We start from the raw sequence: 24,748 nt of genomic DNA, 5'->3' as shown, positions 1-24,748 counted from the left end.
TGGGAACAGTTGATTAGGTGATTTAAGCTGTACAAGGTCAAGCCTGCTGAAAATCGCCAAATGCAAACAAGGGAAGGGGTATGTTCCTTTTAGCAGGACAGCAGTGCCTCGGTTCCATCAGGTGTTGGAGGAAGGATTAAGCTTGCTAGCTTAGCTGTCTTATCATCCTGACAGTTTCGTTGACATTGTCATTCTTGTAGGTGACAGAAATAATTACTACACAAACTCGTTGCATTTTGCACTGTGTAGTTATGTGTGAAGTGATTGTGAAGGAATTGATAACTTAAAACAACCAGTCAACAGTGTGTGATTAACCCACGCCACTGTGTATCTGAGTGGAGGGAATCATTACTCTCCCAAAGCATCCTGGGAAGACTCATGATTGGTTGGGCAGACTAGAGCATCTTTCCTGTACTTTTTGCTGTACTTGATAGAAGGGTCTTTTTCAAAGCGTCTTTTTCAAAGACGACAAAACAAAAATACCAAAAATGATGATGTTGAAAATGGATAATTATGATAAAATGCCTTTGTTTCGTTGTCTTAGGCTGACATTGCAGCACGAAAATTAGACCCAACTTTTATCACGTCCAACAAAGTTGTACTTTGATCATGTTATGTAACACCCTTTGCAGCTTACTAGCAACTGAGCGATCAGCAAACCAACTTCATGCAACTAGTTTCAAGCAACAGCCAATCAATACACATATTACTTCCATTTCACTGAAGAAGCTGGTAATTAATTAAGTCATTTCAGAACACATTGCCTAGCTATGGGGTTATATTCAGACAGTTAATTTCTATTCATCTGTTGACAGATGGAGAGGAGAAATACACTGTGTAGTTCTATGAAGGTTTGTACATGTAGTCAAGTGGTAAATAAAATGTTAACATGAAACACCTACGTTAAATTTTATTAGCTGGCTAGCTCACTAAGAAACCAGCTGTTTTGCTGTATCTGACTGAGTTTGTAAGTTAGGTAGCTAGCTATCTAGTTCAGGGTTTGAAATGATCAGCATCAAGGTCAATATAGGAAACTAAATTATAACTTGGTCACAAAGATTTTACTGGCAAAACTTATAGCAATAATACAAGAAAAATAAATGAATAAAGAATTGATGGGCACAATATTGAATGAAATTACATACAAGATATAAACGTGATTGGACATTGAGTGCTGTTTAAATCACATTTGAATTGTTTTGTGTAACAGTACATGAACACACATCACATGCAACTAGTGCATGCAACTTTAGTCGGGTGTAAGCTACTTTGTGTAACATCAGCCGAAGCTGCAGTGAGTCTGTGGCAGTGTTTTCAGTGCATTTTCATGCCAGTGCATGTGAGTGTGTCTAGCGTGTAGTGTGTAGGATATGGATGGCTGCCCCAGGTCAGTGTTTTCAGCTTTAACTGGAGCGCTCAGCCCCCCCCCCCCCCCCCCCCCCCATTTACAGGAAACCCCCCTCTGAGACAAGGGCAGTCACCATGGGAAATGCAAAAACAAAGCCCTCCCCAGCTCTGCCTTAATTCACTTCATTTTCCTCCTAATCCCTCTGGCCTAGATAATAACGACATCCTTCTGCAGTCGCAACACTCATTTATGGCACCATTGGTTAGACCCTTTTCCTCATTCTTGATCTCTGCCTCAGCTTGTTTACCTGTTAATGTTTTATTTTTTTTCATTTCTGGTATCCGTCATCAGTATTGGTTGCCTAAGTGACAGTGTATTCTTTTACTGCTTGTGTGTGTGTGTGTGTGTGTGTGTGTGTGTGTGTGTGCACGCAGTAAGTAAAACAAGCTCAAAGTACTGAAATATTGATGTAGGTACGATGCTATATGGAGTGTCCAGTGTTATATCCCATGGTGCTTTGAGGAGGACAGTGTTTAGACCACAGTGGGGGACCCGCTGTGTAATGAGCAGGAGCTAGAAGGTGGAATCCGATCAGCAAGCTAAGCCACAGCACTGCATCACATCTAAATCTAGATTTTCACATGAAAAACATTGTCAGCATCATGGTTACTGCCTGGGAGGTGAGGTCTGAGTTTGGTTTTGGTTTGTGGTTGGTATCAGCATTACAAGCCAAACAGAGAGCACTTCAGACTCATTCTCCAAGCCTGTGGCAGGCAGGCAGGCACTGCTCAGTTTGATATTCTCTGTGATCAGGCAGAAGCTCAAGTTGTAAACGCTTTGTGGTGATGCACATGTGTGGCGGCGCGTGTGTGGCAGTTTAAGCGCCCTATGACACCACTTGCTCCCCTTGTCTCAGAGCTTCCCACAATAGTCGCCATGCTTCAGGGACAGCATAAATGATTCAGGATCTCCGTGACTAATTTCCTAACCCCATCAAATGCACTTCTTGTAAGTCTTTTTGGATAAGAGCACTTGCCAAACAAACATAATGTAAATGTAAATTGTCTGTTAAGGGCAGCCTCTGGCAGCTCCTACATCGAGAGCATGTGTCTGAGTGTAGTTTGAGCGGGAAAGCACTATTAGTGCCCTGCTGTGGTCTTTGCCCTTTCTCCAAATTACTATGTTGGGGATGATTGCTTCAGGGCCTACAATGTTTTATAGTACTTTATATAGCCTTTTGTTCTTAATGTTTTTTTTTTGCCCTTGTGACGAACATCTGTTTCATTTGGGCCAAGCATATGGGACAAACCTGTCCACCGTGCCCCTTTGCCAGAAGCATCTTTCTTTGGACGCAGGAACAGTCGTAAGAAAATAAGGAGCAGGACCAGGGGGGCCAGTTTCACTGCACAGTGGCCGTTTCATGTTTAGAAGAACGTGCCTTTTTAGGTCTTTTTAGGTTTTTTGATCTTCATGTGATGCCATGCTACTCTGTTGTTGTCACTCAGGATTGCTAATGGTTATGTTTTCCTACCAAATAATTAAACACTATCTCCTCCTAAAGCTTTGAAGCTTCTAAAGCCATTCTCAGTCAAGTTACAGTACTTTATCCAGGTTAGATTGTTGGTTTGTTGAAAAACTTTTTTTCCTCCAATCAGCAGCATTAGCAAAACTCTAAAGTGGAGCGCATGCTGTCGACCAGCCAGTTAATCTCCGTTTCAAGAACTCTAGTTAAAAGTCTGCATTGCACGGCTTGCTTGCTCAAGGTTATTTTTTCCTTTCTCACAATGGGTAGTGAACTTCATGCTTACATGGAACGATGGCCAGTTGGCCAAATGAAAGACACTGTTTCCCATAAGGATATAAGAAGAGGGAGTGGATACACCTCACTAAGGTTACCATCAAAATGATATATTAACTGTGTAATTACCTTGATCTGTACCTGACCTTGGTCTGAACTGTAGGACTCTGCCTACGCTGGGTGGCAGTGTCTTAGCCAAGTGAGCCACTTGGCTGTCCCAATAACACCTCTGTGTAGTGCAGTAAGTACCAAAGGAAACCAGCTTATAGTACCAGTTATACAGCTACAGTGTTAAAAAGTGCAGCATTTCCATCCATTAGTAGTGACATCGACCTTGAACATGTTTTTATTCAATAGCATAAACAGAATAATTTTTTTGATTGTTCTTAGTCAACTGCCATCACTTAAATGCAAATGACAGGCTAGAGTATGCACACAGTAGCTTTAGCTAGTCCTTTTATTGTCATAATTGAGGAACATTAGGTAGCTAAGTCGCATATCTGTGCTGTTCAGCTAAAATAAATAAGGCAAACCTAATTAAGCTTGCAACTTATAAAATTGGAATGTTGAAGAGTAGACTGTAATGTTGGTGCTAATCTCATAACTCGGAGGAGAGTACATTCCCCATAAGATTGTATTGATTCGGTTGCTGAGCTGAACTAATTTCATTGGCGTACCAGCTTCTGTGCAGATCCATTGGACTGTCACAGCGCATGAAGCTGTTCATTTAGAAATGCAGTGGGGGGCCATAGACTGCAGCGCTACATTGTCAAGTAAATTAAATTAAACTGAAATTGTTTTACAGGGCTGTTCAGATGTAGAAAACTGGTTCAGCCACCGTATAGTTGGTGGGTTAAGGATCAGTGTTAATATGCTAGATTAAATGCTCTTGCATGCACGCTGAATTTAGTCAGTCCAGTTTACTTCCTGCTCCTTGCTCAGTGTCTGGTGGTGTGCTGCTCCTACACACCCGGCAGTCAGTCAGTCTGGGGCTGCTTCATATCGTTTATCTGCCATTCACCACAGCCTGATGTTCTGGCCCTCGATCGGCCTCCCCCACCCCCACCACCACTGTCAACAAAGCAGCTGAGAGAAAAGCAGTTCCACCAGGGCGCCCCATCTCAATAGGCAGGGAGACCTCCTCAATGTCCGGCCCCTGCCAGCCAGGCGGAGGGGGGGAAATGTTACTCTTCATCAGCAGAGCAGAGGAAGGGGGGGGGGGCCTTCAGCTGCGAAGGAATGCCTCTCCCCACCTTTCCTGCTTGGGCTGCACTGAGCCGGCAGACTGGGCGTACCGAGGTCTCGCACCGACAGGTCGTGTTGAAATGAGGATGTCGGAGATCACGAATGTGCTGCGCTGGGCTCCATGTGCAGAATCTCATTGGCTTGCACTTGGCTCTGGCCTGCAGGCGTGTCCAAACCTCGGGAGAGGAGATGACTGCCCGTAAAGGCCAGCGGCCGCATTGAGAGATTTGTACAGTTTCCCTTAACAGGCACCCACACACATACACATACACATATCTACACATACATTTACATTTTTACATTTACATTTATTTATTTAGCAGACGCTTTTATCCAAAGCGACTTACAAAAGTGCATACAGTAGGTACAGCGACAGTACGGGGACAGGATGTGTACAGTTCCACAATGAGACAGTTCTCAGCTGAGAGCAAGGTCTGTTTGAGGACACAGTACTATCAGATTTGTACAATTACAGCCTATAGGGCAACTAATACGATACACTTTCGAACGGCAAACTTCAACAACTTCAAATGGCATACACACACGCATATACATACATACATACACACATGCATATACATACACACGTACATACACATTTTGTACGTGTGTACACATTTTATGTTTAATTGATTCAAACAGCAAAAACCTAGACTTAGGTCTTATTTCAGATAGAGCACACATTGAATAAAATGTAGACTAATGACTTACTAAGTTTTGAACTACACGTGTGCCAGGCTCGTGTAAATCATAAAATAAAACATCTCTCATATCTCACTTCTGCCTCAGACTGGTGGTAATGTTGGCCAGTCTTTCAGTGTCTTAAGAATCAGTATGATTTACAAAAAGCTATAGACCAAAGCTCCTCAACTGTCACTTCGTGACAGGCAGCAGAGCCAGAGCAAAACCGGGGAGCCGAAATATTTTCCACACCCGGCTCTAGTTAATAATGGGGTAGGGTTGCTACTCTTTGGCCGTCACGGAATTGCAAAATTGACCCTTGAAAACAGAATTTCCATTTTCCAGTGGAACTGGGCATTTCAACTTGAAATTAAACAGTTTCCAGTGTCAAGTAATGCATGGAAACTAGTTTACTGTCAGTTCATTAATTATTAGTGTTCATTTGCATCCACCAAACAAGGAGAAGGGATTGTCATTGACAACAAGCCGACTATTTAAAGCATCCAGACATGCATCAGCGTATTGAATAATGTTACATGCATGTGCTCAGCTGTCATTTAACTGATGAATGTATTTATTTTTCCACTTAGTTCCCTCTGAGGGCTGATGGGACCCCTTCTGGGCCTGTGTGTGGCAGAGAGTGTCTGGGCAAAGAGCCCTGCTGTAGTCTGTGCTGTTGCACACTGAAGACTGCGTTTGCACATTGCTCCCTTCTTTATGACCCTCACAGCTTTGTCACAAGAGACATGGTACAAGATTGCAAATGTGCTATTTGGACAGACGTAAAAATGGATTAACTGCATGTGACAGGGAGATCACATGTCTGTGAAGTTCACTGAATCTGCCTGTCTTGGCTCTGTTTTCTGCACATACAGTGGCTACATATTTGTCGGCTATTACTTGTGCAATTTTAAAAATCCTAGTTAAATGTGCTGATTCGCTGTGTTTCTGTATCTCTCTTTCTCTCATCTTCTGTCGCTTTCTCTCTGTGTGTCTCTCTCCGTAGATATTTCCTCTCTCTGTGTGGAAAATCCTCTTCTGGCCTGTATTTTTTGCCTCTGTGGCTGATGTAGTTTCGTTCCAGTGAATTTCCAAGCTTTTTCCATCATTGATGGGTTACGGAGTGCAGAAAAAAGCCAGCAGAATTCACTGATTACCTCCACATTGATGAATCCACACTGGTCTCCCTGCTGAGTTTGGTAAAGGTGAAATGCAATAGTTCCTTCTCTACCTGAGAAATAATGCAGCGGTGTGATCTCAGCTCTGAAGTGGAATTGTTGCAGATTGGCATTTTTGAGAACGGTGTACAGTACAGGGAGGCCTTTCATTTTTTAGTTGAAATACAGTGGGAGTATATGCCTTTAAATATCCTACAATTTCTGCCCAGTCAATCAGTGTTCAGAATGATGAAGACTTGACTTCCACAGCTAAAAATCTTGCAGCCAAGCACAGGGCTCTTGTTTGAACAGTGGTAGCAGCCTTGATCTCACTGGGGCAACACAGTGGGTTTCTATGACTGTGCTACATGTTAGTATGGCACAGATAACAGTGTGTACTCCAGATAGCCCGTATCTATCTATCTGTCCCATCTGAATGAGTGTGGCACTCCTGGGTTCAGGCGTGGTGCTGCCAGGGGAAACGTGAGGTGTTGGCTGACAGGTTGTGTTTTGCTTGGGCCTTCAGATTGCTTTGTGCGATTAGCTGCTATCAGTGCTGCAGATAGAGGCCCTCTGGGGGGGGGCAAAGTGGCGCAGCAGGTCACCAGGACAGGGGAAGTGGGCCAGAAAACGTGGCCGGCATCGACGAGCCGTCACGCTCCATATGCCTGCGTGCTCCCATCACCGCGGAGACGCCGGGACCAATCGACCCCTCCCCGGGGCCTGAGCCTGGGCCCAATGTGGGTCAGTCCAACTTTACATAACACAAATCGCTAGGATGCCATCGATTCGCCCGTTTCCACAGCAGCGTTGGGATGGACTGCGCCTGCCATTGATCACCCCTCCCTACAGCTGATTGGCTACGCAGTCCCTTTGCATTCTCTACTGACCACTTGGTGTCCTCCTTGAAAAGTTCCACCCTCGTCTTCGTCAGTGTGGCTTAGTTGGGCCTTTGCTGATGTAGACAGTGTTATGCAAGGGGAGTGAGCGAGTCTCCCAAGCTGAAGTTTACCTGCCACAATTAATTTGTTCTCACTGCCATCATCACAGCGTGTTTCTACAGCAAAACTGGTGCTGTGCCTTTGCTGGGGGGGTCTGCAAGGGCACTAAAAGGACTCCTACGTTGGGAGGGAAGACAATGCCAAGAAACAGGGTGGAAAATCCCACCAAGGTGGGCGATACTGCAGAAGGAAAAAAAAAATCAGGTAGTAACATCAACGGTGGTAGGAGATGGTGGTAGGGTGGTGTAGGAGACGTCATTTACTGCAGTGGATTGCAGCTGTATGTTTTAAAGTTAATTGTCCTTTCAGGCAGAAGAGATTAAGTCCACAATGAACACAAGTCTTTCTGAAGCCTTTTGTAGTTTTGCAGACTGGCATTCTTTGCAATTCACACAGTAGTTTTATGTTTCAGTGATAAGCCCCCTTCCTGTATATTAACTATTCATGAAGCATGTTCTATTAAAGCCTCCACTCTCTCAGATCTGAAGTTAAGAATACCTATGGGAAAAGTGAATTGAATGTATTTCAACTGAGCTTGCATCCCAGTTACTCTCCATGAGGATAAGAAAGGTGAGATTTACCCAGGAATACAAATTGATTGTTCTGGTTGATGATGAAATTGCGAGAAGGCGAGTTTTGCCACGCAGAGAGAGATTCTGGGACATGCAGGAAGGCCTGAGGTGCTGTTGTGATTGACATTTGGGCGTTGGCCCTCTTGCCACGGAAATCTACCTCCGTTTCCTCTTCTCACTGATTGTCCTCGGTGCGGAGGAGACCGCCTGATGTATCCTCACAGGATGTCTGAGCGTTTGGGCTCCGTCCTCAGCAGAGACTCCCCATTCTGTTCATCTGCAACTCTGGCTTTCATGTTTCAGTTTTACCCTCGTCTTTATGAAACCTCCACTCAGAGAATGATGCACACCAGCCCAGCTGGCCAGTTTCAGAACGTTTATAATAACACGTTTGTTATCCAGAACTATGGGGAACATAGTGACAAATCAGTCTGGGGGATGATGGGAGATCTGTATAAGTGAATGTAGGTATGAAATCCTACATTGACGTCATGTACTTTTTTAAAACATGACTGTGGTGCATCTGTTGATTTTAGCACAATAGACAGCAAGTGTAGAAAGCCTGTTCAAGCCTAACCTATTGTCAGGACCATGGGAAAGGCATAAAGGAAACAATCACCAGGTCAACGAAAAATAAAGGAGACAAAATGAGGATGATGTTGTCTTCCTAAATCACACCGCCTCAGCTGTAATACCTGCTGAATAGAGGAAATGGCCTCATCAAGGCCTTGGCAGCAAAATGAAATTTCCAGCATTCCTGTGCTGGGAAATATCTGATAACTGCTATCACAGCATAGCAGATCTTCAAAGGCCTGTGTCTCCTCAGCTGATGAACTGCGGAGAGGTCAGACATTGTGTCACAGAGCACTTCATAGATTGTAGTCCATGTAAAACAGTTCATGAGATGTCCCTCAAACACTTTGCATGTAGTGCGATATATAAACATATATAACCTTTACATTTACATTGTGTTTATTCATTTGGTGGATGATTTTATCTAAAGCACCTTACAAGTGAGGCAGAGTACAACACAAGCAAAAAGCCATATAAGGATATAGTATAAATGACATGAAGGATTTGCACTTAATAGATTGAAAAACCACAGAAAAAAGGAAGGTTTGTTGGGGAAAAATTATGGAAAATATCACCTCAGCCCCAAGAGATGACCAAAGAGAAATCCACTGCATCTGTTTGGGTGGATGGGGCAATTGGCTACCTTTACAGGAAACTCTCTCACAGGTCAGAGTTTCTTAGAGTCTGGAGGTGGTTGAAATTACCATTTTCCTTTGAAGCTGGTGTCCTCAGGGGTTTTGGATATGAAACAAGCTGAAAGCTGAGTCCTGAATGTGTGCTGTACAGTAGCATTGCGAACAACACAAGAGTGAATATGTGGTGTAGGGTTCCAGCCCTCAGGCCATCCCAGAATCCATTTCTCATCCCTGGGAACAAATCTTGATTTTTTTTTTTTTTTTTTTTTTGTATTGTGCTTTTCCCTATTTTACCCAATGTGGAATTGACAGTTGTGCTTACATTAATCTTAAGTCTCACCCTCTGTGGTCTGAAGCACTGAAATGCAATGCAATCCTCCGACACAGGCATGCAGCCAATAGCTGTTTTCCACACTACAAGTCCCAGAGTGCACCACAGCAGGGCAAACACCCACTGGAGGATAGCAGCACCTCCAACAATGTCATTTGGGAAAATTGCATGCATGTCACAAGCCACTACAGGGTGCCATAGTGGTGAGATGAGTTGTTGAGATCCCTGAAAAAAGACTGCTGTTAAAATGGGGGCTTGTTCCACACACAAATAAAACACATTTAATGTAATGTAATGGTTCCATTAACAACTGATTAATGTGTGTATTTGCCGTGTAATAATCCAGTGAACAGGTGTAATATGTGTAGTACATGTAAGAGCATAGGTTCAGTGCAGTGCTCTCCTGCAAAAAGAGAGTGAAGGCAGGCACAGGGGGTGCTGCCTGCTGTAACTGTATGAAGCTTCACATGATGAGAGTCTTCTGTAACCAAGCTATTAAGCTTGGAATAATATTTTGTTGGGAAGTGAGGGTCAGTATCTCTCAATCCCTGTCGAGTCACTTCTGATAGTAGCAGTCGTCATGTTTGCCTGACCTCTGAAATTTCACTGATAGCAGCTGTTTGTGTTGGATTTGATTTTGTAATTGCTAATGAGTGGTATTTGTCGGGAGTAATGAGCTGTGTCTGTCAGGAGCAAGTAAGAACGGGGAGAAAGGAAGAGGTGGGTATAACCATAAGTATGTTAATGAGCTGTATCTGTCATGAGCAAATAAGGACAGGGAGAACGGAAGGGGAGGATCTAACTTTATAATTATGTTAATGAGCTGTATATGTCAGAAGCAAATGACGAGAGAGGAGAGAAGAGTATTAAGTGTTCCAGTGTTGAGCTAGCTTACTGGTGATCCACTCTGGCAAAGTAGTCTGAAATGGATCTCTCTCCTCATCAATAATGAAGGCCTGTGTGTGTGTAGTGTGTGGAAGGAGTTGCATGGACTGATAGGATAGGATGTCTTTAGACAATATGCCACCATCAGTGTGTGTTGTGCTGTAGGGGTTCATTGGCTCTCATCGTATCTAATTTTTAAGCGAGGTGTTTTTTTATCTTTTTTTTGGGTGATGGCAATGAAGGTATCGTAACGTTGCACAGACATTGGTCTCTGCTGGGTTTGGGAATTCTTCTCAAGAAATCTCCCGTATCTACTGCACGGGGCCCGTCGCTCAAGGAGAAAGACGATAGCCGATGTCTTTCTTTTCAGCGTCATTTATCCCCGGGTCATTCTGTGATCATTCTTCAGCTGAAAGGCGACACCAGCGTCTCCTCCACGCCTCTTTGTTATGTGTATTGCCCAGCGCTGGTAATTAGCCTCCTGTATTACGTATTCGGTGTCCTGCACACAGAACCCGCTCGGCGGTAATTCAGCTCAGAGGCGTCAATGAGGAGGCTCGCGGTGCGCCTGTCAGAGCTTTTTGCGGATTTGCATGTCACCGAGTCGGTTGCGTGTGCTGTGCAAACATTTTCCTCTGTCTCCATTTTTATTCCACCACAGCATGCTTTAATTCTCACCAGATGCCCTGCTGGTGCCCAAGTGAGTCAGTGAGGTTGCAGCCTCTAATGACACTGTGTGGGCCGCAGTTATAGGCTCAAGTTTCTGATTACACAGCCACCACACATTACAGCCATCTTTCTTGTGCTTGAAGTTTTGCACGTATTTTTTTCCCCTGAGTGGAGACAAAGTATGTGTAAAAAAAAAAGAGGAAATGCAGATTAATTGTTATCCATCAACATTAATTAATTATTTTCACCCTCACATCTAAAAAAAAAAAAAAGTCTGTAGCCCATGTGTGGCAGGCTCAGGGCATTAGTCAGAGGCCGTTTCAGCCGCCCCCATGCATCACAGGGGATGTTGGGGCAGAGGAGGGCCCTGTCTCAGGGGAGGGGTGTACCGGAGACAGATGGGGCCTCGGTCATAGCAGAAAGAATGTGCTTTGCCTGACAACAGCATTCAGTCCCGACCCCTGGCGGCCATCTTTTGTTTGGAGCAAGGTGGTCTGATCAAATCAGGCCACAAAGAGGCTTCCTTCAGACGGGGATGTCAGCCAGCTGATAGATTACCAGGCCTAATTCCCCCACTGCACCGGGGGCTAAGCCTTCAGCAAATGGGGCTCGTGGGGCCTGAGGGTGGGGCCTGGGGCTTTGTGATGTCATAGGCACCCGCTTGGCTGTCCCAGGCATTCACGGCCATGTGATTTCATTGTAACTCGATCTGCAGGTTGGGGGGGGGGGGGGTGACTGCAGGGCTTTGATCCATGGGGGCTTTGCTTTTATGGTTCATACTCACTTTAAGAACAACATGTCAGAGTCGTAAGGAATGTTATTTGTTACCCCCATTTTTTCCACAAATTCCACAAAAGACCACAAATGATGAGTCATAAAGGGCTCAGACAACTTTTTACTTTACAACTGCAAGCTGATACCCTGAAACCCAAACTGCTGTTACCATGGAAACTGACCTGCAGTGTTTTTTTTTTCCGGTCATGAATGTGAAGTTTTCTTTGGCCTCCTGATGTTGCGTTTAAAGACATTTTCACAGTTGAATTCATCTCGGCCCATGTCCAAATTGGCAGAGGAATACAACTGTAGAAATAGACCTAAAGCAAAGACCCGTCAGTGAAGTTGACCCCTTTAGTTAAGAGAAAAAATATGTTAAAAATAATAAATTATATGAATAGTCAGGTTATAGTCAGGAATAGTCAGTTATGAATACCAGTGCAATAGGCGAATATTGAGTCATTATAATGATAAGTTCCCCTTCATGGTAAATCACTGTTCTGTGTCAGCGTTATCAGTTCTGTCAACATTTCGCAATTTTCTTCCTATTATGAAGATGTTACAAGTGTGTGCCTGTGAGAATGTGAAAGTGTGTTTGCGTTTGTGTGGGTTCGAACATGGCATGTTCAGGGCAACCAGACGTGTTGGGTCTTGTCTGCTGTTGACAGTGTGCAGGAAATTGTAACCATGTGTACAATGTGTTGACCTGGCCTATGGCCCCGAGCGCAGCATAGTATGGCAGTGTGAATGATTGTCCAGGGAGTTGCCTGTAGGGTTTGTGAGAGTGTGTTTGTGCATGTTTGCTTTTGTGTGTGTGTGTTTGTGTGTGTGTGTGTGTGGGCGCTTGCTTGCGTGTTAGTGTGTGCATGCACAAACAGCCCGTCCCCTCCTGTCTCAAAGTGCTGGCACATGAGAGCACAGCATTAAAGTGGAACCCCACCCAGTGTCCTCAGCATACCTCTTTTCATTAACACTTCCTGTCCGTCTGTCTGTAAATCTCTCCTTTTTTCCACCCTTTCTCACGTGCTGTAAAGCGCTGCAGCTCCCACCCCACTCACCTGCCCCGCCCTCTCTGCTCTGTTTCAGGAGACCCTGCAGCAGCTGGTCGTCATGAACCTGCCCAACGTGCTCACCATCAGCAAGGACCCCCTGTCAGGTAACATCACCCGAGCTCACCTGGAGGGCCAGCCACCGAGGCCTGCTGCCACACTCACGGGGCAGGGCGGGGAGGGGAGGGGAGGGGTGCTGGATTTAGCACTGAGGGCACTATGGATCTCGAAACTCCACTGAGGGCGGAGTCGATAGCTGGCTTGTGTCCAAAGAGTGGAGTGACCTGGAAGAATTGCTAATGACAGTGTGGTGGTGGTGGGGGCTGGGGGAAGTTGGGTTGGGGAAAAAATGCCATTTTATTAGCCACATGTGTTGTGTTTTTAATTTATTCTCCATTCTTTAACTGTTTAAAAAAAGTAGCTTATTATTTATCCTTATGCTCTGTATGCCTTTGCTCAGTGGACATTTTTATGCCATTGGTCTTGCATTTGTAACATTTTCTGTAGTGCCGTTTGTCTGTTCTAACAGCTGTGAATTTTTGCTTGGAAAGAGGCAGTTAAGTGGAGAAAATGGAGAGGAAGGGGAGAATGAAGTGAGACAGAGGTAAGAACAGGATGAGAGGGTAGTGCTGTTTGCGTGTTCTCTCTCACGCTCTCTCCGGTGGTGCTGAGGTGAGGACACGCTCCTGAGCGCACCCACGGGAAGGATGCACATGGTGTCCTCCTGTAACGGGGTCAGGAAGAGGGAACGGCAGGAAAGCGGTTACGGCAGGGAGAGCTGGCTCTGTGGCCTCCCGCAGAGAGAGAGCACTAACCGACAGCCTCGCACAGGCAGAGAGCTGTAACTACAGCCTCGCACAGGCAGAGAGCTGTAACTACAGCCTCGCACAGGCAGAGAGCTGTAACGACAGCCTCGCACAGGCAGAGAGCTGTAACGACAGCCTCGCACAGGCAGAGAGCTGTAACGACAGCCTCGCACAGGCAGAGAGCTGTAACGACAGCCTCGCACAGACAGAGAGCTGTAACGACAGCCTCGCACAGGCAGAGAGCTGTAACGACAGCCTCGCACAGGCAGAGAGCTGTAACTACAGCCTCGCACAGGCAGAGAGCTGTAACGACAGCCTCGCACAGGCAGAGAGCTGTAACGACAGCCTCGCACAGGCAGAGAGCTGTAACGACAGCCTCGCACAGGCAGAGAGCTGTAACTACAGCCTCTCACAGAGAGAGAGCACTAACCGACAGCCTCGCACAGGCAGAGAGCTGTAACGACAGCCTCGCACAGGCAGAGAGCTGTAACTACAGCCTCCCGCAGAGAGAGAGCACTAACCGACAGCCTCGCACAGGCAGAGAGCTGTAACGACAGCCTCACACAGGCAGAGAGCTGTAACTACAGCCTCGCACAGGCAGAGAGCTGTAACTACAGCCTCGCACAGGCAGAGAGCTGTAACTACAGCCTCGCACAGGCAGAGAGCTGTAACTACAGCCTCCCGCAGAGAGAGAGCACTAACCGACAGCCTCGCACAGGCAGAGAGCTCTAACTACAACCTCGCACAGGCAGAGAGCTCTAACTACAACCTCAGACAGGCAGAGAGCTCTAACTACAGCCTCACACAGGCAGAGAGCTCTAACTACAGCCTCACACAGGCGGAGAGTTCTTACAGACTCACACAGGCAGAGAGTTCTTACAGACTCACACAGGCAGAGAGCACTATCTATAGCCTCACACAGGGAGACAGCAGTGAATGTATGGCCTCGGAGGCAAGGATCATGATGAACGGCCTCCCAGAGGCCATCACTAACCACAGCCTGACACAGGCAGGGGGCACCAGCTGTTTGACTGTTTGTGTGAGAGGCAGAGCAGCCTCTCAGGATTAACAGTGTGAGGAGTGGAAGTGCACCCAGGTTGGTGCTTTCTGTTTTAATGTCTGTTCTGGGCCTGTTTCACCTTACATTGCGCAAACCCTTTCATAGACAGATTATGGGCTTCAGTGAGTTTGGGTTACCAACATGCTACACTGCTATAATTCTGTGTACGGTACTTTGCTCCCCGGTATATATTATGCATTCATTGTAAACATGCTGTTTGAGCCCTCCATATTGTGTGTTACTTGTTTGTGTGTAGGGTCTGGCAGGCATTGTCTATGTCTACCATGAAGCGGGTGGCAATTGTGATTTTCCATAACGTGTTTGTGTAGATGACTGAGGAATTAAAAACGCTGTGTGTGTGCCCTCGGCGTGGCCAGAGCATGTGAATACCCCATTGTAACCCCACCATCTGCAGATTCAAATCTCCACCACGTCACATCCAACCGCTCATCCTCACTTCTGCGCTCCGAATTGTGTTTACCTTCCTCCTGGTGTCGTTTTTTTTTTTTTTTTTTTTTTTGGTCGGCTGCCAGCAGGTTGTTTTGCATGCCTGCTCCTGTCAGAGACATAAATAGTTTTTTTTTTTAATCAGAGTGAATTTCCCTGTTTTTTTTCTGTGCAAGTCATCTTGATTATCTGAGATATGGGCACCTGAGAAGGGAATCATAAACATTTGTTGTTGTTTTTTTTCCTAACAGCAGTAGTGGACTTATAAAAATAGAACAAGAATGTAGGCACAATCATAGATTTCCACAGGTCCATATGCTAGCAGATAAAATCTGTAGCGGAAATGATTATACCCCCACATTGTTGTAATGTTCCTATGTGAAAACTAAACAGCGGAATCAAGCAGAGTCTCGTTCATGGAGGTCTTTGCCAGGTCAGGACAGAGAGATTTTTTCAGTGAATTTTTTTCATTGTTTTCCTCTCTGCACAAGTTATATTGATGAACTAAGACAAGGGATCTGAGGAGGGAATGCATTTTTTTTTCTCTGAAGAGCAGTGATGTGCTGATAAGTGCTGAACTGATCCCAGTACACCTCAGTAGAAATAAGCTGTTGATCAGCAGAGCACTGCTGAATGGATTAGCTCTCACAGGTGTTAGACTGGCAGGACCTGTTTGTCTGAAGTGAACATTTCCAAGCTCGTAGGAAAAATAAATGGGAAATTGACTCCTGGAAATTCGCTCCACCTGACACCCTCGTCACAACAGCTTGACTATGCGTACTGCCCAACCCTGATAATTAGCCTCATGTATAATTTGGTGTTGTGTTCTGCCTTCAGTAATTCAATTCAAAGGCATGAAGGTGAAGCCTGTTGCTGTGTATATGACTCAGCTTCTTGTGGATTTCCTGTGTGCCAAATACCTTGCATTTGCTGTGCAAATATTTGTTTGTGCCATCGTTTTTGTTCCATGTCTGAGTAGCATATTTTACTCATCACTACATGCTGTCGGTAGCCATGCAAGTGAATGTGGTTGCAGCCGCTAATGAGATTGTGTGGGTTACAGTTATGACCTTGAGGTTCTGGTTACACAGTCACCATGCATTACATAGAAACGGCTCCTATGCTGCTGTCCTTTTGAATGTCCACGTTTTCTGTATGATTAGAGGCACAGTAGTTGTGTCAAAAGAACAAATGCATAGCATATATTAACCAAGTGCAATCGTTTGCAACAATTAGGTGACAATCAGAGTTCTGCCTTTATCATTCAAATTTGATAAGGTTCCCCCACAAGTTTGTTGCCCATGTGTTATTATGTGCTGTTTTGTACATGGGTGGAATTGTACTGGGATTTCAGTGCTGTGGTCTCAGCTGTGCATGTTTTAACTTGCCCTTATAATCACCACAGATGCTCTGTGTATGGTGCAGATATTCAGCTCCCTGTGCTTCACATTGAGAATTGCATCTCTTCTGTAGCTTGTGCCCATTGTTGAAGCTGTAAATGTTTTGATTTGCCTGCACATGGAGAACATTCTTGAAGGAGCCTAGTGGCAAACTGAACATCCATTTCTAGCATGGAAGTGCTGGCAGCACCAGAACCTCCTACATGAGGAGGTTAGGAGCTCTGAGGGAATGAGGAGGAATGTGAAGGAGCTAAACATCTGGGAATAATATAGAATATCTGTGACATCACCCATTTCTATCTAGCAGGTCAATGCTTCCATCAGCTGACAGCTGACTGTAGTTGCCAGTAAATGGATAGCTAGAAGTGGCTGGGCTGACAATGGTGTCTCTAAAAGCAGTGCCTACTTCAGAGGAGAATTGCTCATAGATTTTAGTCCCCTTCTAGCCTTTCTGGGCTCTGGTGTATTGACTAACTCACTAAATAATGGCAACTGACCAAACCAAGGGGGGCAGGGAGCAGAGGAGAGGAGCCACATGCTAATTCACAAAAGGAAGATAAACAGAGCTAATGTTTAGGATTCCTTGTTCTTAACTGGAATTGTTTTAGCTTTAGGTATTTTGAATCTCTTCTCTTCATTTTTTAGCCTTTTGTTTTCATGAGAAACAATTTCCTTTTTTGTTCTTAATTTTTAACTGAAATTGTCAGTATTTGTACAAATGACAGAGTATTTCACTTTCCTCAACAGCAAAAAGCATGGAGGAGATGAATCGATTGCTGCTTCTGATGCTCGGCTGTGCTGTTCAGGTAATGCAAAGTTTCTAATCAGTAAACCATTGAATAACAAACAGGTTAATACTGATTCCACCACTGCTGGTTGTGGTCCTCAGAGTTGCAGTACATTCTGCTGTGGCAGGTCTGAGAGTTCCGGAACCTTCAGTACAGTTGTGGGCTGCAGCTCATGCTCCAGCTCCAGCCCTGCAGTGAAAAAGGACTGCAGTGCTAACGGCTCATATTAGCCTGGTTACAGCCCTGCAGCGGACCAAGAACAGCGGTAACGGCTCATATTAGCCTGGTTTTAGCCCTGCAGCGGACCAGGACAGCAGCGGTAACGGCTCATAGTAGCCTGGTTTTAGCCCTGCAGCGGACCAGGACAGCAGCGGTAACGGCTCATAGTAGCCTGGTTTTAGCCCTGCAGCGGACCAGGACAGCAGCGGTAACGGCTCATATTAGCCTGGTTTTAGCCCTGCAGCGGACCAGGACAGCAGCGGTAACGGCTCATATTAGCCTGGTTTTAGCCCTGCAGCGGACCAGGACAGCAGCGGTAACGGCTCATATTAGCCTGGTTTTAGCCCTGCAGCGGACCAGGACAGCAGCGGTAACGGCTCATATTAGCCTGGTTTTAGCCCTGCAGCGGACCAGGACAGCAGTGGTAACCGCTCATAGTAGCCTGGTTCTAGCCCTGTAGTGGGAAAGAGCTGCAGTGGAATCAGGTTCAGTTTCTCTTTCTGAAACTCTGTGCCACTTAGCTTTTTCCTTCCTTCTCACCCCTCCCTTTTTCCCCTCTTTGTTTCTGTGCCTGCTCTGGCTGAGCAGTAAATGGTTGGACAAGGCACCTGTTTTTCCTGTTTTTGAGAGAGGAGGATGCAGGGAGAGAGAGAGAGGCACACAACAGCCCAGATAGATAGCCTCACACCAGAGCATATACCAGGACACTGTCTAAAACAGCCTGTCTGAATCAGTGAGCACTGCTGTCTTCATTGTTCTTGCACAACCCCCTGATCCATTAGGCCAGTGATAAAATGCACACTTTGCACACCTCCAGGTGGGTAAACATAAATCAAGATGAAGCAATAGGGGACGTTGGCTGCAAGTGACAGCCTGACCGTAAACCTTCTGGAATACAATGCAAAATCACTCAGTGTGGTCTCTGTCTAAACCCCACGGCTCTAAGATCCCTGCCAATACTCCCCTTTCTCTCACCCACAAGTGGTGAGAAACACTGAATTATGACCTTGATCTCACCTACCCCTAGTTAACCTGTGTGTGTTTTTAGGAGTGTTTTTAGCGTGGGAAGGTGCTCTGCTTTCACTTGGTGACGTGTTTTCTCTCCTGCAGTGTGAACGAAAGCAGGAGTTCATCGAGAAGATTAAGCTGCTGGACATCGAGACCCAGGCCGCCATCGTCACACACATTCAGGAGGTGAGCGAGGAGGGAGAGAGCTGCTTTCTTTAGGGGTGTGTGCCTGGCGAGGACGTCGCGTTTTGTGGACGCTCTTGTTTGATTCTACCGTGCTCATTCCTCCAGGTCACCCACAACCCAGAGAACGTGCTGGAGCTGCAGTGGCTGGAGGTGGCCGACCTCCCGGCCGAGGAGCTGGACTCGCTCTCTCGCAGCATGGCCGTCCACCTGCGCAGACTCGTGGACGAACGGGACGAATGCGCTGAGGTACTGCACCAGCGGCCGTGCGTAACGCACGCAGCCGGCTGTCCGAGTGTACTGGCTGCGCAGATCTGTGTCTCCGCCTGGACAGATTCATCTGCTCGTTGCTTCTGCGCAGCCATGTCTGCAGCTGATTGCAGGCAACCGCTCTGCAGGTGCAGGAATCCTCTATGGCACCGATGCTCACATCATCTCCTACCTTGTCTGTTTGTTTTGACTGTGCAAACATTGTCAGCTTAAATCACATTGTGTTGTATATGCATTTTTCACGTAGGATGTGTCTGTAAAGGATTCCCTCACTGTCAGACATGCAGCCGTTGTAAACTGCACTGCTGTTCCTGTACTGTACCTGCCTGAGAATCACCCCACCAATCCCCTGCTCCTCCCCCCCAGGTGATTTTGGAGCTGACCCAGGAGCGGGACTACCTGCAGTCTCAGCATCCCCCCGGCCCGGTACAGCCCTCCAGCCCCGAGCGCCCCGCCCAGGGTGGCCCCGCCCCCGTCCTGAGCAAGGAGGAGCGGCAGCACCTGGCCGTGGAGCTGGCCGACAGCAAGGCCAAGCTGCGCCGCTCGCGCCAGGAGCTGTGAGTGTCCCGGGGGAACAGGAAGCTGTCGGGTCACCTGTCGCTTCAGGGCGGACCTTCTCTCTCTCTCTGCACTTTTTAACGGTCAAATCTGGCTACTGCAGGAGGCCCGGGGGTTTCTTTATGTAACGCATTACGAGAGGGTTCATTGTCAATTATTAATGGTCGGGTTATTTTTGGGTAGCTTGTAGCTTGTTACTTCCGCGTCCCCGCCAGTCCTTCAGTCCCCTGGCAGCCAGTCGCCGCTGTCTGAGAAAGTGCGCTGGTGCACCACAACTGCTCTGATAGCCTGTGACAGGAAATGAGTTTGTGTTTCCCTTGCAGTTCGCTGAGTCATAGTTTCACTTGTATTTCAAGCTGAGGAGCCCTGTCACAGGCGATGAATAGGTGCATTAATGCTGACTCCCGATCCAGGCTTCAGAGCACCTGTATAAGTGCCAGTTTGAAAGGAGGGAGACAGGCAGGAGTGTAATTGTCTGGCCAGGCTGGAGATGCTGACCCCTGTGTGTGCGGTCTCCTCGCTGCAGGGAGGAGAAGACGGAACAGCTGATCGATGCCAAGAACGAGATCGAGAGGCTGGACCTGGAGGTGCAGAAGCTCAAGCAAGAGGTCTGTGTAAAGACAAATCAAACACACACACACACACACACACACACACACGCACCCTTACGTGGAGTTAACAGAGTGGCAGTGACATCATTAACAATGAATGCAACCCACCAGCCAAGGCAAAAGTTGCCTCTTGTCCTTGTGTGACTAGCATTAAGCTGTCAAAGAGCTCTTAAAGATGTCCACAAATGTTTTTTTCCCACAAAGTTTGACTTTTAAAGGTTTAGTTGGAAGAGAATTTAGGCTAAATCAATATTCCAGGGCTTTTAAAGAAGCACACAGAAAGTTATAAAGAAGCTTCAAGTTCAAGGCTATGTTCTCAGTCATCTTGGACAACTTTCTATGGCTGTATACTTCACTTCATCTTCCATCATATTTAGGTTAAGTCATTTGGATAGGCCTTTTAAAGGCAGAAACAGAAAACTTAGTTTTGCTCAGAGCTCTTGGGCTTCCCCTGAATATCCCCCTCTTTATCTATCTGAAACCCCTGCTTGCCACCCGCCTCTGTTCCCACCTGCCCCCCCCCACACGGTCTCTCAGAGCATGCAGCTGCTGGCGGAGGCGCGGTCGGCGCGGGCGTACCGCGACGAGCTGGACGCTCTGCGGGAGCGGGCGGGGCGGGTGGACCGGCTGGAAACAGAACTGACGCGCTGCAAGGAGAGGCTGCACGACGTTCACTTCTACAAAACCCGCGTGGAGGTGAGTGCCGAGGGCCGGCTCCGCACCGGCTCACCCTGTCCTCCCACTGTCCGTTTGTCTGCTCCACACCGGCTCACCCTGTCCTCCCACTGTCCGTTTGTCTGCTCCACACCGGCTCACCCTGTCCTCCCACTGTCCGTTTGTCTGCTCCACACCGGCTCACCCTGTCCTCCCACTGTCCGTTTGTCTGCTCCACACCGGCTCACCCTGTCCTCCCACTGTCCGTTTGTCTGTTCCACACCGGCTCACCCTGTCCTCCCACTGTCCGTTTGTCTGCTCCACACCGGCTCACCCTGTCCTCCCACTGTCCGTTTGTCTGCTCCACACCGGCTCACCCTGTCCTCCCACTGTCCGCTTGTCTGCTCCACACCGGCTCACCCTGTCCTCCCACTGTCCGTTTGTCTGCTCCACACCGGCTCACCCTGTCCTCCCACTGTCCGTTTGTCTGCTCCACACCGGCTCACCCTGTCCTCCCACTGTCCGTTTGTCTGCTCCACACCCTGTCCTCCCACTGTCCGTTTGTCTGCTCCACACCGGCTCACCCTGTCCTCCCACTGTCCGTTTGTCTGCTCCGCACCGGCTCACCCTGTCCTCCCACTGTCCGTTTGTCTGCTCCGCACCGGCTCACCCTGTCCTCCCACTGTCCGTTTGTCTGCTCCGCACCGGCTCACCCTGTCCTCCCACTGTCCGTTTGTCTGCTCCACACCGGTTCACCCTGTCCTCCCACTGTCCGTTTGTCTGCTCCACACCCTGTCCTCCCACTGTCCGTTTGTCTGGCATTCTCTTGTTCTGTGTGTGTGTGTGAGTGTGTGTGTGAGTGTGTGGGGGACTCTGTCTGTATCTATGAGTAACACTCCTGTGTGCCTGTGTGTGCACATGCCTGCCCCTGTCTAACTCTTTTTCTTTGTGTCTGTATCTGTGCAAATGTGTTTGTGTGTGTGTGTATGTTTGTGTCTGTGCATAACTGTCTGTATGCGTAACTGTCTGTCTGTATCTGAGTCTAACTGTGTGTTTGTGTGTGTATCTGTGTGTAACTTTGTGTGTGTGTGTGTATCTGTGTGTAACTCTGAGTGTCTGGATCTCTCTTTGTGTCTGTATGTGTGCATACGTTTGTGTGTGTAACTGTCTGTAACTCTCTTCGTGTGTGTATCTGCAGGAGCTGCGGGAGGATAACCTGACTCTGATGGAGACGAAGGCCCTGCTGGAGGAGCAGCTGAGCGGGGCCCGGGGCCGCTGTGACAAACTGCACGAGCTGGAGAAGGAGAACCTGCAGCTGCGCTCCAAGCTGCACGACATGGAGATGGTGAGAGTCCCGCTGCCTGCGTCTGCTCCGGTGCACACGCGTGTGCACACGCATGTGCACACGCAGCGCTTCCTCTAGCGTGAGCGGACTCATCTTGGCCATCCGAAGGTTCTGATCTGTAGTTTGCTGCGCTGTGTGGTGAGCGTTCACACTGGTTTGGGTGTGTCTCTGTTCTCACCACCTGCGATGGTCTCCCACGGGAAAGAATGTCTTCTGCAGATTCATTCCCAGCAGTACAAGCGGTATAATGGCACATTTAGCCTGCATATTCTTTTTATTGTTCAATTTTTACATATGGCTTAAGAGCAAAAAAGACTGGTGCAAGGCAGACATGGCAGGATCTCATCAGAACCTAGAAACTAGCCTACCTGCTTTTTAATTCAGACTGATATCAGTCAGCCTGTGGTCTGTGCTGAGTTGCTGGTCTCTCCAGTGTCTCTGTCTGCTTGTCTGCGCTGATCCCATGCGATGGTCTCCTTCAGGAGCGGGACGCAGACAAGAAGCGGGTGGAGGAGCTGCTGGAGGAGAACATGATGCTGGAGATCTCCCAGAAGCAGAGCATGAACGAGTCGGCCCACCTGGGCTGGGAGCTGGAGCAGCTGTCCAAGAGCAGCGACGGGGGAGAGAGTGAGTGCAGACCGCCCCCCGCCCCCCACCTGATGTTTCTGTGCGCAGTCGAAGGGGTTTACAAAGACAGTGTTTAGCAGAGACGCAATATCAGGGCCAGTTTTATCAGGATTTTAAGGCAAGTGTGAGCCTGATCAGACAAAGCTGTGAGTGCATCTAACCACGTTTCGCTCATCATGCCCTGGGCCGCTAAACACGGCTTCCTCACGATAAACAGCTCACAAAGGCATTCTCTCATTCGCTTCCCATTTTGCATTCTTGTCAGATGTCGTGCCCATATGTGAGGTCACTTGGCATAGCTTCTTTCCCCTTGACGCAGTGTTATTTCACAAGCATTCCTTGCTTAAGCTTGATTAGGCTAGACGGTTATTGTTGGTAGTCCATAGATGTGTGATATTTTTCATTGTCCTTCACCACCCAGCATTTACACCAAATGCAGTTTTTTTTTTATTAATGACAATAACAAACGATACCCATATTTAATGCATTCATCAGATGTAGACACAGCACAGAAGTGTACGGGCTGCTGGTCACAGCCCTAGGTCTCTGGCTGTTGGATGTGATGAACACGTCTTCACATTTATCACACTCATTCAACTAATATTCACCACTTTCTCAAACACTTTCTCTTGATGTGCTCTTGACCGTAGCTCTGTCACTGGCCATTGGGCTTCCCAGCCCTTTACTTGCCTGTGATCTGTAATTTACAGGATTTTCCCTTCTTCTCGTCTACAGTTTTTAGCTCCTTTGGCTGATTCCCCACAGCTTAGCCTTGTCCATTAGCTGCTCATAATTTTAGGCTGAGACAGTGTGGTAGACTTGATGACACAGTTCTGTGGTGGTGGCATGTGAGGACACAGCAGTTTAGCCACTAATGACATCAGCCTTCCTGCACGTTCTCTCTCAGTTTGCCTAGATGCCCAAGGACAGGGGAACCACTTCCTTCTTTAGGAGTCTGCTCTGGAGTTTCACAGCATCGCCTTTAACATTTGTGCAGACTTCTGTGTGTCAGCATTTCAGCCTGACAACTCCATTTCAGACTGACGTCTGCATTTCAGACTGTGCATCAGCATTTCAGACTGTGTGTAAGCTATAGTGTGTCTGCTTATCCCTCTTGGCTCTAACTCTTAGCTTGTGTAGCCCAGTCTTACAGCTCATTTGCTGCTCTTTGAAAGTCTTTTTTTTCTAATTCTGTAATGCAGTGAAGTAGTGGAGTGATTCAGCTGCTGCATCAGCGTCCCTCAGTTCAAATACATCATAGCAAATGGCTTAATGCACTTACGGTCTATAGGGATATGAGCATTCCGAAAAACACTAGGCTGTTGATTAATACTGTGTACTGCGGTACAGCCACAGACTGTCACATACTTATGCATGGATGCATTCTGGAACATCCTGAGAAGGTGTGTAGATCAATCTAGGGTAAATACTGACATGCAGACGGACAGAAATGTACTCCCTGCTGGACACAAAGTGGATTGGACACAGAGCCAGTGTGTCACATTGCTGAACGGTTCAAGACAGATCCAACTGATAAATGCATGCCCCTATATCTGCATGCACGCATGCACAAGCACACAGGCACACAGGCATGCACACACATTCAGAGAACCAACAGCGTTCCTTGTTCCGCCGGCAGCCCGCAAGTCCTTTGTGCTGGAGCTGAACGAGTCTGCACAGAGCAGGCTGCTGAAGCTGGAGAAGGAGAACCAGGGCCTGCAGAGCAGGGTGGAGGAGCTGAGAGGGGCGGCCCTCAGCCTGGAGCAGGGCCAGCTGCGAGTGCTGGAGCTGGAGAAGGAGAACCAGGACCTCCACAAGAAGGTAAAGCAAAGATTACAACCTCCCTGGTTTTCAAAAGCCACATTTTGCATTTGAATCCGTTTGGTACGTAAGACCTGAGTGCCGATCCTGTTGAGTTTAAGATTATATGATTTCTGTGTGTGGAAGGGTCCTGAAACGGACCGGGGTGGATGTTGTGGTCCATTTCGAGTCACTGACATGACATAACGTGTGAAATATCAGAGGCAGTTTGACACAGGTATATTCGCTATGAC

General features: G+C 47.3%; 1 protein-coding gene across 2 annotated transcripts in view; it reads left to right on the top strand.

Moving 5' to 3' along the window:
* Nucleotides 1–24,748, top strand: part of ccdc88c (coiled-coil domain containing 88C) — a 68,096-nt gene that overhangs the window by 17,238 nt on the left and 26,110 nt on the right. For both annotated transcript variants that reach the window (XM_036541708.1, XM_036541709.1), the window contains exons 4-13: nucleotides 12,756–12,825; nucleotides 17,179–17,237; nucleotides 18,549–18,632; nucleotides 18,738–18,878; nucleotides 19,266–19,456; nucleotides 19,984–20,065; nucleotides 20,606–20,764; nucleotides 21,921–22,067; nucleotides 22,550–22,694; nucleotides 24,334–24,515. In XM_036541708.1, the coding sequence (XP_036397601.1) occupies nucleotides 12,756–12,825; nucleotides 17,179–17,237; nucleotides 18,549–18,632; nucleotides 18,738–18,878; nucleotides 19,266–19,456; nucleotides 19,984–20,065; nucleotides 20,606–20,764; nucleotides 21,921–22,067; nucleotides 22,550–22,694; nucleotides 24,334–24,515 (1,260 nt within the window). The remainder of the gene's footprint in view (nucleotides 1–12,755; nucleotides 12,826–17,178; nucleotides 17,238–18,548; nucleotides 18,633–18,737; nucleotides 18,879–19,265; nucleotides 19,457–19,983; nucleotides 20,066–20,605; nucleotides 20,765–21,920; nucleotides 22,068–22,549; nucleotides 22,695–24,333; nucleotides 24,516–24,748) is intronic.

This window comes from Megalops cyprinoides, chromosome 12 (genome assembly GCF_013368585.1).
Source record: "Megalops cyprinoides isolate fMegCyp1 chromosome 12, fMegCyp1.pri, whole genome shotgun sequence".
Classification (NCBI taxonomy): domain Eukaryota; kingdom Metazoa; phylum Chordata; class Actinopteri; order Elopiformes; family Megalopidae; genus Megalops; species Megalops cyprinoides.
This window is presented reverse-complemented; position numbering and strand designations above follow the sequence as displayed.